The sequence below is a fragment of the Oncorhynchus mykiss genome, chromosome 3 (assembly GCF_013265735.2).
Source record: "Oncorhynchus mykiss isolate Arlee chromosome 3, USDA_OmykA_1.1, whole genome shotgun sequence".
Classification (NCBI taxonomy): Eukaryota; Metazoa; Chordata; class Actinopteri; order Salmoniformes; family Salmonidae; genus Oncorhynchus; species Oncorhynchus mykiss.
Genome location: NC_048567.1, coordinates 10,948,466 through 10,968,824, shown reverse-complemented (window position 1 = coordinate 10,968,824; position 20,359 = coordinate 10,948,466). Strand labels below are relative to the sequence as shown.

General features: G+C 45.3%; 1 protein-coding gene across 5 annotated transcripts; it reads left to right on the top strand.

Moving 5' to 3' along the window:
- Window positions 1–309: 309 nt before the first annotated feature.
- On the top strand, window positions 310–18,692 carry epn1 (epsin 1). Of its 5 annotated transcripts, none has more exons than XM_036968682.1 (12): window positions 310–375; window positions 3,641–3,750; window positions 5,704–5,862; window positions 11,373–11,501; window positions 11,852–11,972; window positions 12,230–12,390; window positions 12,664–12,735; window positions 13,852–13,935; window positions 14,517–14,811; window positions 15,363–15,521; window positions 15,735–15,968; window positions 16,076–18,692. In XM_036968682.1, the coding sequence occupies exons 2-12, from the start codon at window positions 3,682–3,684 to the stop codon at window positions 16,531–16,533; spliced, it is 1,941 nt and encodes a 646-aa protein (XP_036824577.1). In that variant the 5' UTR covers window positions 310–375; window positions 3,641–3,681; the 3' UTR covers window positions 16,534–18,692. The 5 variants fall into 5 exon arrangements, with proteins under 5 accessions (XP_036824577.1, XP_036824588.1, XP_036824573.1 ...); XM_036968693.1 differs by having other exon boundaries at window positions 329–614; XM_036968678.1 differs by having other exon boundaries at window positions 329–767.
- Window positions 18,693–20,359: the final 1,667 nt, after the last annotated feature.

Below are 20,359 nucleotides of genomic sequence, written 5' to 3'. Positions count from 1 at the left end.
ACATTCTCAACCGACGCCACACATTCTCAACCGACACCCAACTTCAGGTACAATTATAGAGGTCTGACGGGTGTTTTTATAGGCTCCACATGTTCCTGCATAAAAAACAATCAATATCAAGGGTCAGTTTGACATTATGTTACAGTATAAAGCTTATTTACAAGTGTGATAAATAGCGCTACATTCCCATCCAGACAATGAAATAGGTTAGATTGTAGATCAAATGTAAACTATTTAATGCATAATGACTGTGTAGCCTCGCCCAGTTCATAAATATTAAATGATGGGAGCGTGCAAAGGGGTGCGGTCTTTCCTGTATTCGGGAACGGAACCGGAAGTTCCGCCATCTCCTTGTATCATTCGAGCTACAACAGGGTCAGTATAGACTTAATTTAGATGTTAAGTATGGTATATTGTCAACAGTTATTAAATATTATAAGTAATATTGACAGAGTGAACGTTCCATAACCATCAGTTTTATGTTAAGGATGGTGGTGTCACTCGATCAGATCATAAATACCACTCCTATTCTGTTGCCACTTGAACTGCTAGCAACAGGGTTCAACGTTATCTCATCTGTTTTATGCCGTTGGCTACTTCAGCTACCTAGCTAGGTAAATAGCAATGATTCATTCAGTGTCGTGACAGGAATACCTATATTTAGTTAGTCGGGTTTCTCTTTCACGCTTTCCCCTTAACCCCCAACACAACTGTAAAACGTTAAAATTGTTCGTAACTGAGAAAGCCAAGGAGAAGGGGAGTTAACGGTAAGTAGCTAACGTTTTCCAGCTGATAGTTGGGAGGGTGGTACCAGATAGCTAACGTTAGCCAGCCTATAGCTAGCTAACTAATTAGTTAGTGTTCCCTTTTATCTGGTTTGGATGACCTTCTAAGTTTGCCAACCAAGTTCGTTACACTTCCCATTTTGTTCTTTGAAAGTAGTCGTTTCAAGTATTTCCTGTTGTAATGTTTGCATTAGTGTTGAATTGCTGTGTAGACTGCTGTGAGAGACTGGTTAGCATGCTAACTGGGTGGGGGTCTCTGGCTCAGGAGGGTGTGTGACTGTCTGATAGCGACTAGCAAGTGCGAACGAGCGTAGTGGCCACAGTGTCTCTGACATTGTCATGATCGTTACACCGCCCTTGTTTTTCTGGCGTTAACACAAATATGGGTTGGTAGCGCCATAACTTTAAGCTTGCTAGCTAATTCAACAGTTTGGTAGTTAGCTTGCATGTTGGGATTTGATTGCTAATAATGTATCTGCCATTGAATGCACATTGTATGTCTAGTGTCAGTGAAACCAAGGAAGTTCTGATACTTATTCCACTGTAAGCTGTCCTGAATATTTAAATGGCGTTAGCTAAGCTCCTTATCAACAGTTGAACTTGACAGTACAATAACACAGCGACATACAACACCTGGACGTCTCCTGTCCTGTAGCATGTAGCTATGTTGTTGTACCGTCAAGTTCAACTGTTGATAAGGAGCTTAGCTAATGCAGTGCTCCACACTATGATGTGTAGGGTTGAGGTCATTGCCATTTTAAATTCAGCACAGGATATGTCTGTTTCAAGGAAATATCACTTTTTTTTGAAGTATTTCTCAATTCTTGAATTGGAATTTCAGATCTCTTCCTCAATTTACATAGAAGTGGCCTGCACCCTGTTGATGTGTTGAATTGTGAGAGATTTGGGCTAAGCTTGTCCCTTATCTACATTCGGTCTTGGTAGATGCCTTGTATGAACTTTGGAACGTTGCTCCAGTAATCTCTAAACTGACTTCAGGAATGGTTATCTCTCTGTGTTATGCAATCTATTAGTACTGTACAACCTGTCGTCTTCCACTCCTTATTAGTCTGCTCGGCCACACTGCTAGGGTCATTCAGCAGCACTGGAACAATTCTGTCAGAGAAGACAGTTAAATCATATAGGAATATGCTGTACCTACATATTAGATGAGTTTGTTAGTCACATACACAGGCTCACAGATGTAATTGCAGGGCACAGTGAAATTCTTAAGCTCCGTGTCCCACAGCATTGTTAAACAGTCCACATAGTACTAACAGTTCAATGGTGTCAAAATAGTGACACTATTCAAGCCTGCATGCCATGCTCATCTGACAGCATTAAGTGTGTCAGATAGTGAAAGTGAATCAAAGTAAAGTAGGGGCCTGGGAGTTTTTCATAGATGTCAACCATGCCTGTCCTGGAACTGTATGTGTGGACAAGAACATCAAGTCTGCTGCGCCCCTGCCCAAAACACTGTGCCTAATTCCAATTAAACCCTGCCTGGCTTATGTTGTGTTTGTAACAGGTGTGTGTGTGCTGCCTTTCTCTCTCTGTTGACATAAAGGAGCACTATGTCCACTAAAATTGATTGCTGGTTTCATTTCTCTTTCAAGCAATGTTTGCCTATTCATCTTGTCTCTTGATGTCTCTCTCTGATGTCTCTCTCGATCTCTCCCTCTCTCTTGATGTCTCTCTTAAGCTCTCTCTCCCTCTCGATGTCTCTCTTGATGTCTCTCTTGATGTGTCTCTCTTGATGTGTCTCTCTTGATGTGTCTCTCTTGATGTGTCTCTCTTGATGTGTCTCTCTCTCGATGTGTCTCTCTCTCGATGTGTCTCTCTCTCGATGTGTCTCTCTCTCGATGTGTCTCTCTCTTGATGTGTCTCTCTCTCGATCTCCCTCCCTCTCGATGTCCCTGTCTCTCTCTTGATGTGTCTCTCTCTTGATGTGTCTCTCTCTTGATGTGTCTCTCTCTTGATGTGTCTCTCTCTTGATGTGTCTCTCTCTTGATGTGTCTCTCTCTTGATCTCTCCCTCTCGATCTCTCCCTCTCGATCTCTCCCTCTCGATCTCTTCCTCTCGATCTCTTCCTCTCGATCTCTCCCTCTCGATCTCTCCCTCTCGATCTCTCCCTCTCGATCTCTCTCCCTCCCTCTCGATCTCTCTCCCTCCCTCTCGATGTCCCTGTCTCTCTCTTGATGTGTCTCTCTCTTGATGTGTCTCTCTCTTGATGTGTCTCTCTCTTGATGTGTCTCTCTCTTGATGTGTCTCTCTCTTGATGTGTCTCTCTCTTGATGTGTCTCTTGCTTGATGTGTCTCTCTCTTGATGTGTCTCCCTCTCTCTCTCCCTCTCGATCTCTCCCTCTCGATCTCTCCCTCTCCCTCTCGATCTCTCCCTCTCCCTCTTGATGTCCCTGTCCCTCTCTTGATGTCCCTGTCCCTCTCTTGATGTGTCTCTCTCTTGATGTGTCTCTCTCTTGATGTGTCTCTCTCTTGATGTGTCTCTCTCTTGATGTGTCTCTCTCTTGATGTGTCTCTCTTGATGTGTCTCTCTTGATGTGTCTCTCGCTTGATGTGTCTCTCGCTTGATGTGTCTCTCGCTTGATGTGTCTCTCGCTTGATGTGTCTCTCTTGATGTCTCTTGTCTCTCTCTCTTGATGTCTCTTGTCTCTCGATGTCTCTCTCTCTCTTTATGTCTCTCTCTCTGTTGCTGCTTTTCTTTTTGTCTACTTGTTTCTTCTCCTCAGTTTGGCTCCTCTCTGTGTATTAACTCACTGTACACTTTGCCCTGGCTGCTATTTGTTTTGTGTTGTATTAACTGTTTTACAACCCCTCTCTTTCTCTGTGTGGGGCAGATTTTCCGTGGAAACCGACAGCCAGACGGTTGCCAGTTGCCATGTCGACCTCATCGCTACGGCGACAAGTGAAGAACATTGTCCACAACTTCTCGGAGGCAGAGATCAAGGTTCGCTCGTCCTCTTCCCTATTTTCTCTCTTCCTCTCCGACCACTTTTCCACCCACACCTCACACCTCTATTTTTTTATTCTTCTGTTACCCATTGTCCTCTTCCTCCTATCCTCACCACTTCGTTCAAGGCCATCTCACCTCACTCTTCCCCGCCTCTGCTTCCTCCCTCTCCAACTCTTTCTTCCTCTCCTCCCTTATTTCTGTCTTAACTATTGGCACTTACCAAAGAATACATTCCACTGTGTACTCCCTGTATCTCCACCTCTCGCTATCTGGGTTAATGTAATCATGTTATCCATTCATCATGATGGTTCTGTCCAGCCTGTTTATCATCACATCATCTCCACACCCCAGAGAGTAGAAGAGATGATCAGTTAAGGTGACCTACGATCACGGCTGTGGACTTATCAGGGGTTCATTTGATTAAAGTACTTTGCATAATTGTTTTGTCTGTTTTTACATGTTTAGTCAGGAGCTTTGTATCGTAATACATTTTGTTGGCTTGAGCTTGCCAAGGGAATGAATAGTCTGTTGTCGATATAAACTACCAGTTGATTAATCAATTCATTGATCAATAAATCACACCTTTAGATTGTTCAATGTTGAGTGCTTTTGGGGCGTCAGGTAGCCTAGTGGTTAGAGCGTTGGGCAAGTATTACCGAATTACCGAGCTGACAAGGTAAAAATCTGTCCTTCTACCCCTGAACAGTTAACCCACTGTTCCCCTGTAGACCGTCATTGTAAATAAGAATTTGTTCTTAACTGACTTGCCTAATTATTTTTAAAAAAACGTCCCTGGTCTCTCTCTCCCCCCTCTGTCCCTGGTCTCTCTCTCTCTCTCCCCCCCTGTCCCTGGTCTCTCTCTCTCTCCCCCCCTGTCCCTGGTCTCTCTCTCTCCCCCCCTGTCCCTGGTCTCTCTCTCTCCCCCCCTGTCCCTGGTCTCTCTCTCCCCCCCTGTCCCTGGTCTCTCTCTCCCCCCTGTCCCTGGTCTCTCTCTCCCCCCCCTGTCCCTGGTCTCTCTCTCCCCCCCTGTCCCTGGTCTCTCTCCCCCTGCCCCTGGTCTCTTTCTCCCCCCCTGCCCCTGGTCTCTTTCTCCCCCCCTGTCCCTGGTCTCTTTCTCCCCCCCTGTCCCTGGTCTCTCTCTCCCCCCCCCTGTCCCTGGTCTCTCTCTTCCCCCCCCTGTCCCTGGTCTCTCTCTTCCCCCCCCTGTCCCTGGTCTCTCTCTTCCCCCCCCTGTCCCTGGTCTCTCTCTTCCCCCCCCTGTCCCTGGTCTCTCTCTCCCCCCCTGTCCCTGGTCTCTCTCTCCCCCCCTGTCCCTGGTCTCTCTCTCCCCCCCCTGTCCCTGGTCTCTCTCTCCCCCCTGTCCCTGGTCTCTCTCTCCCCCCCTGTCCCTGGTCTCTCTCTCCCCCCCTGTCCCTGGTCTCTCTCTCCCCCCCTGTCCCTGGTCTCTCTCTCCCCCCCTGTCCCTGGTCTCTCTCTCCCCCCCTGTCCCTGGTCTCTCTCTCCCCCCCCTGTCCCTGGTCTCTCTCTCCCCCCCCTGTCCCTGGTCTCCCTCTCCCCCCCTGTCCCTGGTCTCTCTCTCCCCCCCTGTCCCTGGTCTCTCTCTCCCCCCCTGTCCCTGGTCTCTCTCTCCCCCCCGTCCCTGGTATGTCTCTCTCTCCCCCCCGTCCCTGGTATGTCTGTCTCTCTTCCCGTCCCTGGTATGTCTCTCTCTCACCCCTGTCCCTGGTATGTCTCTCTCTCTCACACCCCTGTCCCTGGTCTCTCTCTCTCACACCCCTGTCCCTGGTCTCTCTCTCTCACACCCCTGCCCTTGGTCTCTCTCTCCCCCCCTGTCCCTGGTATGTCTCTCTCCCCCCCTGTCCCTGGTCTCTCTCTCCCCCGTCCCTGGTATGTCTCTCTCCCCCTCCCCCCCGTCCCTGGTCTCTCTTCTATCCCCCTTGTCTCCAGGTGCGGGAAGCGACGTCCAATGACCCATGGGGCCCCAGCAGCTCTCTGATGTCAGAGATTGCAGACCTGACCTACAACGTAGTGGCCTTCTCTGAGATCATGAGCATGGTGTGGAAACGACTCAACGACCACGGCAAGAACTGGAGACACGTCTACAAGGTGAGTGAGTGAGATCTGTTCAAGGTTGAGCATAACAATGGGTGACGTAGTCTGTCTGTCTGGTTTGTCTGCTCACTGTTGTATGTGTGGACATAGGAAATAGAATACTAGAATGGACATGACCAAAGATTTGTATAACTAAACCAAGATAGACCACAGCCTGTCATTTCAAATGGGAACAAATTAGTCATAGTGGGCAGAACAAGCAAGGAGGTGGGCAGAGCCAAGCACGGTCTAGCGAGATCGTATTGGCGCGTTCTAGCATGCATTTGCATATTTTCTAGCATGCGCTAACATTTTAGTTTTGGGAAGAGAACTGTATTAAGATAAATTGTTTTATCGATGAGAAAATGTGCAGAATGTCTGCCAAAATCCATCTTGTTCCATCCACTGCCGGCCACTGGGCTTCCTCTCATTACCATATTTGGTAGTGAGTGGAAATGCCAAACAGATGCTTCACATTTATACATCTGGTGAAATATCTGTCTCATTGTTCTATCTGTGACCTAAGGCTTCATATGACAGTATAAAATATCTGTCATTTTGTCCAGTGACTAGGTCAGCCAGTGATAAGATATCGTGCACATTATGCTTGTTAGCTAGCCAGTCAGTTTCAGTGGAATTAATGATTCCATGAATTTTTCAAATTAACTGCCATAGACGCGTTAAAGATGTAAATGGAACGCAGACTGGGGGATAGAATAAGGACGCCGGATTGGCACACTTTCTTCCAATCTGATCAAACAAAGTGGATATTGGTCAAATCCGTCATGGTTGATATATTGTAACATCCCCACAATGTGGTTACTTAAGTCCCATTTGGCTGTTTTCACTGCATTTAGATGTAGTTCCTTTTCAGCTTTAGAAGAAGTTGACTGCTAAATGCTAACTCATATAAACTGGTAGCATAGCTACACTACATGACCAAAAGTACTGGACACCTGCTTGTCGAACATCTCATTCCAAAATCATGGCCATTAATATCAAATAAAATGTTATTGGTCACATACACATGGTTAGCAGATGTTAATGCGAGTGTAGCGAAATGCTACAATGCATTGATATCCAACGAGTAATCTAACCTAACAATTTCACAACAACTACCTTATACACACAAGTGTAAAGTCCACAATCATCTCCTTTGTTTAGTTGATGTTGAGTGTGAGGTTATTCCACACCAATCTCGACAAACCATTTCTGTATGAACCTCGCTTTGTGCAAGGGGGCATTGTCATGGTGAAATGGGACAGGGCCTTCCCAAACTGTTGCCACGAAGTTGGAAACACAGAATTGTCTAGAATGTCATTGTATGCTGTAGCGTTAAGATTTCCCTTCACTGGAACTAATTGCCCGAACCATGAAAAACAGCCCATGATCATTATTCCATCCCCAACAAACTGGACAGTTGGCACTATGCATTGGGGCAGGTAGCGTTCTCCTGGCATCTTCCCAAACCCAGATTCGTCTGCCAGATGGTGAAGCGTGATTCATCACTCCAGAGAAGACGTTTCCACTGCTCCAGAGTCCAATGGCGGTGAGCTTTACACCACTCCAACCGATGCTTGGCATTGTGCATGGTGATCTTAGGCTTGTGTGCGGCTGCTCTGCCTTGGAAATCCATTTCATCAAGCTCCCGATAAACAGTTATTGTGCAGACGATGCTTCCAGAGGCATTTTGGAACTCTGTAGTGAGTGTTGCAACTGAGGACAGACTTTTTTTTTTTTTTTTTTCACACTACACGCTTCAGCACTCGGCGGTCCCGTTCTGTATGCTTGTGTGGCCTACCACTTCATGGCTGAGCCGTTGTTGCCCCTAGACGTTTCCACTTCACAATAACAGCACTTAGAGTTGGCCGGGTTAGATCCTCCACCAAATTTCACAGTGGGTGCGAGACCTGGAAAGGCCTACAAGCCAGTGTCTCGCACCCACTGTGAAATTTGATGCAGGATCAGTGACGATCTGGGGGTGCTTCAGCAAGGCTGGAATCGGGCAGATTTGTCTTTGTGAAGGACGGATGAATCAAGCCACGTACAAGGTTGTCCTGGAAGTAAACTTGCTTCTTTCTGCTCTGACAATGTCCCCCAACTCTGAGGATTGGTTTTTCCAGCAGAACAATGCTCCATGCCACACAGCCAGGTCAATCAAGGTGTGGATGGAGGACCACCAGATCAAGATTGGCCAGACCTGAACCCCATTGAAAACCTCTGGAATGTGATCAAGAGGAAGATGGATGGCCACAAGCCATCAAACAAAGACGAGCTGCTTGAATTTTTGCGCCAGGAGTGGCATAATGTCACCCAACATCAATGTGAAAGTCTGGTGGCTAGCATGCCAAGACACATGAAAGCTGTGATTGAAAATCAGGGTTATTCCTCTAAATATTGATATCTGAACTCTTCCTAAGTTAAAACATTAGTATTGTGTTGTTTAAAAATGAATATAAACTTGTTTTCTTTGCATTACTCGAGGTCTGACAACACTGCATCTTTTGTTATTTTGACCAGTTGTCATTTTCTGCAAATAAATGCTCTAAATGACAATACTTTTATTTGGAATTTGGGAGAAATGTTGTCAGTAGTTTATTGAATAAAACAAAAATGTTCATTTTACCCAAACACATACCTATAAATAGTAAAACCAGAGAAACTGATAATTTTGCAGTGGTCTCTTCATTTTTTCCAGATATATACAGTGGGGCAAAAAAGTGTTTAGTCAGCCACCAATTGTGCAAGTTCTCCCACTTAAAAAGATGAGAGGCCTGTAATTTTAATCATAGGTACACTTCAACTATGACAGACAAAATGAGAATTTAAAAAATCCAGAAAATCACATTGTAGGATTTTTTTATGAATTTATTTGCAAATTATGGTGGAAAATAAGTATTTGGTCACCTACAAACAAGCAAGATTTCTGGCTCTCACAGACCTGTAACTTTTTCTTTAAGAGGCTCCTCTGTCCTCCACTCGTTACCTGTATTAATGGCCCCTGTTTGAACTTGTTATCAGTATAAAAGACACCTGTCCACAACCTCAAACAGTGACACTCCAAACTCCACTATGGCCAAGACCAAAGAGCTGTCAAATGACACCAGAAACAAAATTGTAGACCTGCACCAGGCTGGGAAGACTGAATCTGCAATAGGTAGGCAGCTTGGTTTGAAGAAATCAACTGTGGGAGCAATTATTAGGAAATGGAATACATACAAGACCACTGATAATCTCCCTCGATCTGGGGCTCCACGCAAGATCTCACCCCGTGGGGTCAAAATGATCACAAGAACGGTGAGCAAAAATCCCAGAACCACACCTAGTGAATGAGCTGCAGAGAGCTGGGACCAAAGTAACAAAGCCTACCATCAGTAACACACTACGCCGCGAGGGACTCAAATCCTGCAGTGCCAGACGTGTCCCCCTGCTTAAGCCAGTAGATGTCCAGGCCCGTCTGAAGTTTGCTAGAGAGCATTTGGATAATCCAGAAGAAGATTGGGAGAATATCATATGGTCAGATGAAACCAAAATATAACTTTTTGGTAAAAACTCAACTCGTCGTGTTTGGAGGACAAAGAATGCTGAGTTGCATCCAAAGAACACCATACCTACTGTGAAGCATGGGGGTGGAAACATCATGCTTTTGGGCTGTTTTTCTGCAAAGGGACCAGGACGACTGATCCGTGTAACGGAAAGAATGAATGGGGCCATGTATCGTGAGATTTTGAGTGAAAACCTCCTTCCATCAGCAAGGGCATTGAAGATAAAACGTGGCTGGGTCTTTCAGCATGACAATGATCCCAAACACACCGCCCGGGCAACGAAGGAGTGGCTTCGTAAGAAGCATTTCAAGGCCCTGGAGTGGCCTAGCCAGTCTCCAGATCTCAACCCCATAGAAAATCTTTGGAGGGAGTTGAAAGTCCGTGTTGCCCAGCAACAGCCCCAAAACATCACTGCTCTAGAGGAGATCTGCATGGGCCAAAATACCAGCAACAGTGTGTGAAAACCTTGTGAAGACTTACAGAAAACGTTTGACCTCTGTTATTGCCAACAAAGGGTATATAACAAAGTATTGAGAAATTTTTGTTATTGACCAAATACTTATTTTCCAAAAAAAGTTACAGGTCTGTGAGAGCCAGAAATCTTGCTTGTTTGTAGGTGACCAAATACTTATTTTCCACCATAATTTGCAAATAAATTCATAAAAAAATCCTACAATGTGATTGTCTGGATTTTTTAAATTCTAATTTTGTCTGTCATAGTTGAAGTGTACCTATGATTAAAATTACAGGCCTCTCTCATCTTTTTAAGTGGGAGAACTTGCACAATTGGTGGCTGACTAAACACTTTTTTGCCCCACTGTATATATCTGGAAAAAATGAAGAGACCACTGCAAAATTATCAGTTTCTCTGGTTTTACTATTTATAGGTATGTGTTTGGGTAAAATGAACATTTTTGTTTTATTCAATGAACTACTGACAACATTTCTCCCAAATTCCAAATAAAAGTATTGTCATTTAGAGCATTTATTTGCAGAAAATGACAACTGGTCAAAATAACAAAAGATGCAGTGTTGTCAGACCTCGAGTAATGCAAAGAAAACAAGTTCATATTCATTTTTAAACAACACAATACTAATGTTTTAACTTAGGAAGAGTTCAGATATCAATATTTAGAGGAATAACCCTGATTTTCAATCACAGCTTTCATGAGTCTTGGCATGCTAGCCACCAGACTTTCACATTGATGTTGGGTGACTTGCACAATTGGTGGCTGACTAATTACTTTTTTGCCCCACTGTAGGTGTATAGAGGCCCATTATCAGCAACCATCACTCCCGTGTTCCAATGGCACGTTGTGTTAGCTAATCCAGGTTTATCATTTTAAAAGGCTAATTGATTATTAGAAAACCCTTTTGCAATTGTTAGCACAGCTGAAAACTGTTGTTTCTGATTAAAGAAGCAATAAAACTGGCCTTCTTTAGACTAGTTGAGTATCTGGAGCATCAGCATTTGTGGGTTTGATTACAGGCTCAAAATGGCCAGTAACAAAGACCTTTCTTCTGAAACTCGTCAGTCTATTCTTGTTCTGAGAAAACAAGGCTATTTCATTTGAGAAATTGCCAAGAAACTGAAGATCTCGTACAACGCTGTGTACTGCTCCCTTCACAGAACAGCGCAAACTGTCTTGGTGATGATGACATGAACCTGTATTGGGGTTAGTATCCATACAAGCATTATACACTGATTTTTACCTCAACATAGTGTGAAATGCACATAAACAATAGCCTAAATGTAGGCTAATTCTGCTGGGGGGAAATGAGGAGATTCGGGATATTCCTTCACTGCACTTTCCTGTACTCTTCCTTGGCAATTCCATTGTTTTGGTCGAGTTCGATTGACCTCTTTACCACATCTATGGCTGCTATTCTCGTCCCGTTCTGGAACTTTGAGGGTTTATGACATAGCATCTCCAGTAATTTAATATCTCTGTGGTTTCTACTGTACTGTGTGTTCTCCAGGCTATGACTCTCATGGAGTACCTCATAAAGACGGGTTCAGAGCGCGTGGCTCAGCAGTGCAGAGAGAACATCTACGCTGTCCAGACTCTCAAGGACTTCCAGTTCATCGACAGAGACGGCAAGGACCAGGTACGACGCGCTCGCACGCACATGCACACACACTGTACACACATTCCCAAACACACACTGGTACTGAATCACTACTCGCCTCTCATTCAAGGACTTTACAATGTTTTACTGTGACCTCTTAAACAAATAGAGTGAAAGCCAACAGTAACATGTTTATGGGCTGGTAAAGGCAATATAGCAGGTCACAGGGAAACACTGATGGAAATGGAACGACTGAAACAGGAATGTAGCACTTAGTTTGCAAGCAAATAACTGACATTTATCAACTATTCAGTGACACAGCTGTGTAGTTAGGAAGGTTATGCACTGAGTTGTATGTACTCATGTGCTTTCAACTGCGTGTGTGTCAGGGGGTGAATGTGCGGGAGAAGGCCAAACAGCTGGTGACACTGCTGAAGGACGAGGAGAGACTACGAGAGGAGAGGATCCATGCCCTCAAGACCAAAGAGAAAATGGCACAGACCACCAGTGGTGAGAGACAACTACATTACCCAGCCTGCACCAGCTACCAGGGGATCTGAAACAGATTGAGGAGAAAAGCAAACCATAGACAGAAATGTAGTTTTAAATTGTCTGCTGTGATACAGAGCTTCCCTGATCCTGGAAAGATGCATGTGGTGTTTGCAGGCTTTTGTTCCTGCCCAGCTCTAACTATGCCCAGATGCAAACTATAACATTTTCTTTCCCCTCCTTTCCCTGTTCTCCGTTCCCCTCATCCTGTCCCCCAGCCTCTTCGGCCCCCTCAGCTCCAGGTCTGGGGGGTGGAGCGCTGTCTCAGGGCTCTCACTCTGGAGGGGCGGACCCAGAGCAGGCGTGGCCACAGAGCTCCGGGGAGGAGGACCTGCAACTGCAGCTGGCCCTGGCCATGAGCAAGGAGGAGGCGGAACAGGTATACAGTACAGCCAGCCTGGAGCTGGTGGAGGGTAGGCAGAGCCCCCGCTGGCCAACCACACTGTTAACCTGAGGTCCTATGGCTTGATAAACGGGTTGATTTGTATAGGATATATGCACTGTACACCCTACAACCACTATACATAGAACACACATATATGGTGACACTTAACTACAGTCTATAACAGAAGTATCCGGGCATAGCAAGGTTAACCCAGGACAATGTGTGTTTCCATTCACTCACCTTTACCCTCTGACCCCTGACCCCCAGACTACTGTGGCCCCTCTGGAGGACGCAGAGCTCCGCTATGCACTCACACTCAGCAAGGAAGTACAAGAACAGGTCAGGGGGCAAAGGTCACCTGACCGGCCGATCATCATCTACCTACCTACCTACCTATCTACCTTTCTGTCTACCCAGCCGGCGGTCACTCCATCGAGTCTTAATCCCAATCAAAATTAATGATATTTATAGGAATGATCTGTTTCATTAATTCCAAACATACACATGTCAATGGGTTAATAATATAAGAGGGTAAGAAGGAAAGAAGTAGTTTTAAAAATAACTGCGCTATGATTTAATCAGTGTAAAATGATGCATGGCAAAGACTTCATAATTTGAATGACTCAATTGAACCCTTTCTGAATGAGTGATTACTCCCTTTTTTTCTTCCATTGCAAATGACTCTGTTCTGAACGCATGCTTCAAACTACACACACAATGACATACTTAAACACACTCAATTAAAGGCATCTTCCAGTGCCCGCACTCTGCAAGTTGGAGGGCAGTATTCAATCAACACCGGTATTCAGAAGTTTAGAGGCTAAGGCAAAACAACACTCTACCTTTATCATAAAGACAAACTGGGTAAAAACAACCCATGTTCTTTTGTCTCACACAGTTCTTAAGTATAGATAAAGCCTCAATGTAATTATATGACCCTGACTTCGTTCTAGAATGTCAACTTCCTTGTAGAAGCACAAGAAGAGGACTTGTTTTGTCTGCCCATTAATATTTCTGGATACAGGCAGTGGTTGAATAGAGAGCCCTGGCAGATAGTCCATGTCCACTATTGCTGGGACCCTGATCAGTTTCTTCAGAAGGTGAAAGAAGAGGAAGCTGCCCATAGCGGCTGGTCTAGAATCAGTTTTTGATTTCCTCAAGGAAGGGAGAATGTTTTCCAACTTCCTAAGTTGGGTTGAGGGGAGCTGATCTGAGAGCAGCCACTAAAGGCAGCATCTCTCCTGAAGCTTTGCATCATGGTCAGATAGTGCTTCCTGGGGGAGTGAAATGAAGTTGCTCCCTAGACACTGATCTAATGTCAGTTTAGCATTTTCTCCCCAAATGGCTTTGGCTACAATTTGGAGGTAGTAAGCTGATCCTAGATCTGTGCCTATGGGCTGGCCTGCCCTAGCGCTTGTCGCAGGTGATGACACCACAGTTGTATGTGATTGGCAGGAGGAGAGGCTGCGCAGGGGGGACGACCTGAGACTGCAGATGGCCATCGAGGAGAGCAGGATGGAGAAGGCCAAGCCAGAGGAGGTGTGTTTGGTGACGTGTGTGTACGCCAGCCATAGGGGAGGGATGGATGGGGGCTACACACACTCTTTAGACAATACCACTCAGTTCCTCTTTCTCTCTCCTGGTGTTACCTGCTGTAGTTGTGTCTCTCACCTGTGCATTCTGTGATTGGAGAGAACTGAAAGCTAAGGTAGTGTAGGCCGACACCAGAAGGGTTTCTGAACCCTATCGGGTAACTAACTGTAAGCTATGATATTTCCTACAGGAACCTTTTAGAATTAAAGTTGTGCTTAAGAACAGAGCGTTTGCCAATTATCTGACTGACATCAACAGACCACATGTTGAGAAACAAGAAACACCCCTCGCTCTCTCCCGTCCCGATACTAGTTGATCTATCCCTTTTTTCATCCTCTGCTTTTATCAAGGCAACTGTGTGTTGCCTGTGTGTCAACATTTGTTTAGTGTGTATGTTAACTGACTGTATGCTCTGATTTTCATGTTGTGTGTATGAGAGACGGACTACTCTAGCCTTGAGCTCATTGACTCTTGGTGTCTGTTCAACATCAGTGTGTTGTTATAACCTGGGTATTATCCTCTCCCAGAGTGCGTTAATGGAGCTGAGTGCTGTGGACCCCTGGGGGGCTCCTGCTGCTGCCTCTGGGGGCTCTGCCGGCCCCTCACCCCCTCCCACAGTCCCCCTCCCAGCCCCCTCTGCCTCTGGCCCCTGGGGCCTGACCCCTGCAGACCCTTGGGGAGCCTCGTCGCCTGCCTCACCCCCCAGCGTAGACCCGTGGGCTAGTGGAGGGACGGCCCCCCCAACGATAGCCCCCCCGCCAGACCCCTGGGGAGAGACAGCCTCCTCAAGAGTCAACTCCGTTGACCCCTGGGGACCCTCAGGTTAGTGACCTCTGACCTTTACTCCCCTGGCCCCGTCTACACCTGTTACCCTCATTCCGTCTCCTTGTCCCACACCCCTACCTCCACACACTGGACATCAATACATTTGGTCTATTTTCCCAATACTCTTCAAATGGCCAGCATGTTTAGATCATTTGGAATGTGACCCTCCATATCTCAGTCAGGGGTATCTCTGGTTTCAATAAAATATCTCTGTCCGTTCTTACCTCCTTTCAGGTAAAAATACTGTCTTTCCAGCTCTTCAATAGCAGTACAGATAAATGAGAGAAATTGGGGAAAGAAAGCCAAATTGGACTATTGGGATCCAGCCCAGCTCCTTGTTCCCTGTATATTGTATGATGTTGTGCAGAGTTGTATTCCATTCCTGTTCAGTTCAAGAGATGAACAATCCTCATTGAAATTAAATTCCACTTTTGAAATCTTAGATGGGAATTCCAATTCATCTTTTGAATTGACTGACTTGAAATGGTATTGACCCGACCCTGGTGTTGTATGTGAGCCAAACCCCTGCCTGTCTCCCTCCCCCATAGCTGTGACCCCCCCCAGTGTCGACCCCTGGGGCCCCTCTGTGCCCCTCTCCACCACCTCCTCTTTTGGGGGGCCAATAGACCCCTGGGCTGGGGACGGGGTTGACCCCATCATCACCTCTGACCCATGGAGCGACTCCGCCAAACACACTAATGGCACAGGTACATCCACACACACACTGACACATAATGGCAAGGACATGTGGATGAGATGCTCATTGAGCACCCCCCCCCCCCATTCACCCACAAACACAGTTGTCTTGCATTCCATCCTCCCTCAGTAATACTGGTATAATGCTGTGGTGTCTAATCTGGTTAGTCACTATAAATACAGTACTCCATGTTCACCTTCACTCTCTCTCTCTCGGTCTGTAGGACACCCAGAACTGCGAGGTCAGTTAACGGGCGATAGTGCGGGTTCTCCGGTGCCCTTTGACCTCACATCTCTGTGCTCTTCACTTCCTGTCCGTAAGACCCCCGAGTCGTTCCTGGGGCCCAACGCATCTCTGGTGGACCTGGACTCACTGGTGTCTTCTAAACCCAAACCTAAACAACCTCCTCCTCCATCAATCTCCTCCTCAACACACAACCCCTTCCTCCAGACTACAGGTACTGATAACACACACATAAGCACATAAATACACACACACATTTTTAAGCACTTTGTGTTTGTAATAAATGAAAGTACATTGATTAAAGTATTCTCTCCTCTCCAGCCTCGTCTTCAGCCCCTGGCATGGCAGTCACCCCGGGCAGCACAATCTCCAGCAGGGGGGTTTCCCCGACGCCACCCCCCACCTCCAACCCGTTTGGAGCGGCCGCCCCCATGTCCTCCATCTCCCCACAGCCCTCCACACTGGGCCTCAGCAGCCTCCGCACCAGCCCTGTACCACCCAACCCCATGGCATACCCTGGCATGGGCTTGGGGCCTATGGGTATGGGAGCACCAGGCCTGGGGATGGGTATGATGCAGAGCCCCATGGGAATGTCCCCCTACGGCGGGCTCTCGCCCATGGGTCCTCCTGGGTCCTCTCACTTCATGGGGCCCGGAGGGACCCTGCCCCCACAGCTGAATTTTGGGGGGCCTACGGGGGCAGCTGGAGTGATGGGAGCCGGGGGAGCAGTGGGAGGGGCCGGAGTGACGGGCGCCAGCACCAATCCCTTTCTTCTTTGAGGGCGTTTCGGCACTCCCCGTTCCTCTTCAACACCCAATCCAGGCCCTGCCCCACCCCCTGGCTCATCTACTGCCCCCCCTTTCCCCCCCAGAGCGATCCTCCTTCAACACAAACAATTTATGTTTCCAATAAGAAACGTGTGTACATCTCTATATTTAAAGAAAATCTGAATTTGTTATTTTCTTTCAGAAGCATTTCCATGTATTTTTCTCCTAGCTCAGATGAATTTACATGTATTTATCTCCTAGCTCAGATGAATTTCCATGTATTTTTCTCCTAGCTCAGATGAATATACATGTATTTTTCTCCTAGCTCAGATGAATTTACATGTATTTTTCTCCTAGCTCAGATGAATTTCCATGTATTTTTCTCCTAGCTCAGATGAATTTACATGTATTTATCTCCTAGCTCAGATGAATTTACATGTATTTTTCTCCTAGCTCAGATGAATTTCCATGTATTTATCTCCTAGCTCAGATGAATATACATGTATTTTTCTCCTAGCTCAGATTAATTTACATGTATTTTTCTCCTAGCTCAGATGAATTTACATGTATTTATCTCCTAGCTCAGATGAATATACATGTATTTTTCTCCTAGCTCAGATTAATTTACATGTATTTTTCTCCTAGCTCAGATGAATTTACATGTATTTATCTCCTAGCTCAGATGAATATACATGTATTTTTCTCCTAGCTCAGATGAATTTACATGTATTTATCTCCTAGCTCAGATGAATATACATGTATTTTTCTCCTAGCTCAGATTAATTTACATGTATTTATCTCCTAGCTCAGATGAATATACATGTATTTTTCTCCTAGCTCAGATGAATTTACATGTATTTTTCTCCTAGCTCAGATGAATTTCCATGTATTTTTCTCCTAGCTCAGATGAATATACATGTATTTTTCTCCTAGCTCAGATGAATTTCCATGTATTTATCTCCTAGCTCAGATGAATATACATGTATTTTTCTCCTAGCTCAGATTAATTTACATGTATTTTTCTCCTAGCTCAGATGAATTCCAACAACAAATATTTTGGTTCCTTTCATTTCAGTGGGATGTAGCGGGAGGGAAATAGACGTTTATTTATTTTTATTTTGTTTTAATGCGTTTTGCTCTCTTTCAGTCCTTTCTGAAATAAAGGTGGGTGTTTGAGAGTTAGGCTTCATCAGTTATGTCACACTGATATAATATTGCATTATTGCACTGACAGAGATGGGGAGAGAGATGGGACATGGCCACTAACAAACTGAAACACAAACAAATTCCTGTACTTGCCTCTTCCTTTCTTTGTCTGAAAAGAGGAGGATTGAAGGAGGATTTGATTAAAAAAAACAACTCCTGAACAAGATTTGGACTGAAAAAGCTGGCATTAACATTTCAGCCACAATATAGTCAAATCATTCAATAGCTGTTCTATTTTTTAATTCATGTCATTTATTTCAATTTTTTTCCGCTCCTGGGAATGAATAAACAAGGAGGGAAAATTACGCAATTATGCCATTAAATCAAATGCTTATTTTTTCTTGTCATGGAAATCAAGAGGGCATCTATTGACTTGGTTGAGGAGAGCTGGAATGTGTTTTGTAAATGTGTTGTGTGGAAGAGTGTGTGTGTGTGTCTGTCTCCATTCATCCTGCGTCCTCGCTTATTTCAGCAAGATACAAATCTATTATTTTTGTTTTTAAAAATTGTCACTTGTATCAATGCTATGTAATGTTGGGATTTCAAATGAGGTATTATAAGGATCACATTTTTCTGCCAATTTTATTTCACAAATGTTTTGTATTAATCAGAAGCATTAGTCTTTCTCACTCTTTCATACAGGATGTCTCGTCTCCAGGTGTCTCGTCTCCAGGTGTCTCAACATGACTGGACCCTCTCCTTTCTGACCCTCGCTCCTACGGGGGGAGAGCTACAGATGCTTCTTTTAAAAAGACAATTCAATGAATGAACGAACTTAAACAACAGGGAACTTGATGACATGCTCCATGCTGTTTCTTTTCATTTAGTTTGATGAATTGATTGTTATTTTATATCAACTAAAAGATCTCTTTTATTGGGTAAGGTCACATTTTGTGTGGTGTTAACTGTGAACATTCACATTTGAGAAGTAAAATTTAAAAAAAGAAATAAAATAAATCCACAAAGGGTACGTTTCTTTCCAATACATTTGTCTGGTGCACTGTGTGTTTGATGTTCCAATGCTGTTGGACAGGGAGAAACTGGGACAAGAATGAATTTTCTAGTATTTTATTAACATATGAAGTCTTCTCTGTCAGTTGGAGGATATATGTATGTCCAGAAGCTTCTGTGAAGACTTCCAGATAGGGATACAATTGCAGAAAATAAGTAGGAACCAAAAACCTTTCAACCATTTCACTATAGCAATACTGCATTCAATCATAATGTACCAATGACCATCCTCACTGGCAAGAGTAGCGTGTGTGGTGAGGCAGCTGAATATAGGGTGTAGTGTTTTGTATGGGAGGCCCCTCGGAGTAGGAGGAAGTTTCCCCTAGATACTGATCTATGTTCAGTTTTGCATGTTTCCTCCCAGTGGTCCAGGTTTGTTTGGGGAGTGTAAGCTGATCCTAGATCTGTGCCAGCAGGCAACACTGATCCAGTAGACTTCCTGAATGGAATCGTGGGGCAAACCGAATCCACTCTGTCAAGCGATCAGAGAGTCCCAGTCAAAGTCATCTTGGATCTCCTCGCTGTTGTTATGGAGATGTTTCATAGGGGGACGGGGTTTAGGTTGAAGTTGGATCCCAGCTGTGTGAGAGAGTGGAGAGAAGACACTATCATAAGCCTCCTTTGTTGACAAGGAAACTACTGCACATACCTCAAACTAATACAAGGAGTACAACTTAAGTTCCTTTCAAGGCAGTTTAATATTCACTTCCCTATTAACACTTCCTGTTTCCTCATCTCCTTCACTATGTGATGTCATGATGTGACTGGGGTGGACTTTCTACCTTACCAACCCAACCCAGCTCTGTCATAGTTACATTAGTGGTAATGAGGGCAAGGAAACAGGAAGCAACAAGGAGAGGAAGCCTTTTGATTACATCAGAGTGATACTATATTTGACTAAATAATCCCAACATGTACCATTGAGTGAAGCAAAGCTTTACACTGGTAGAAAATATTACTTGTAAAAAAAAAAAAAGGCTTTGCAATGAAAACACTTGCCAAAACACCACTACTGAGTACTGGAAGTTGTAGAGCTAAAATACTGTCAATAGTTTACAAAGGTGTCTTGTGGCTGAGGTCTCACCATTGGTCTGAGGAGCTCCAGGTTGGGTCAGGTGGGGCCTCTGTACACCCTGAGTTTGGGGGTGGAGGGGCCTCCTGGGGGGCTGCCCACTGCTGGAAGGGGGGACCAGAGGGGGGTAGGCTAGGGGAGAGGGGTGGGTTAGGGTGGCCAGGGTGGGGATGTTGTGAGTAAGGGGTGGGAGGAGCAGAGATTGAGGGGAACCATGGGCCAATGGGGAGTTGTTACCGGAGGACGAGCCAATTAGGCCCTTATGAGTGAAGAAACGGTTCAACGAATCACAGAGCGAAGTGAAGAGCGTCGGCTCCAGCGCCCAATCACAGAGCTCGGCCTGGCGCATGCTCTCCAGTAGATCTGGAGGAGAGAGGGAGGAGGGGAAAAACGAATAGCAGGGAGAAAGAGGAAGATTGTCAATGTGATAACTATTCTTGTCAATAGAAACAATGGGTAGCATTGATCTATAATTATCATGTAGTTTGTTAAGTGACCTGGGTGGCTAGTGAGGTCAATGTTGGCCCAGTCCAGACTGCTGGCGACCCT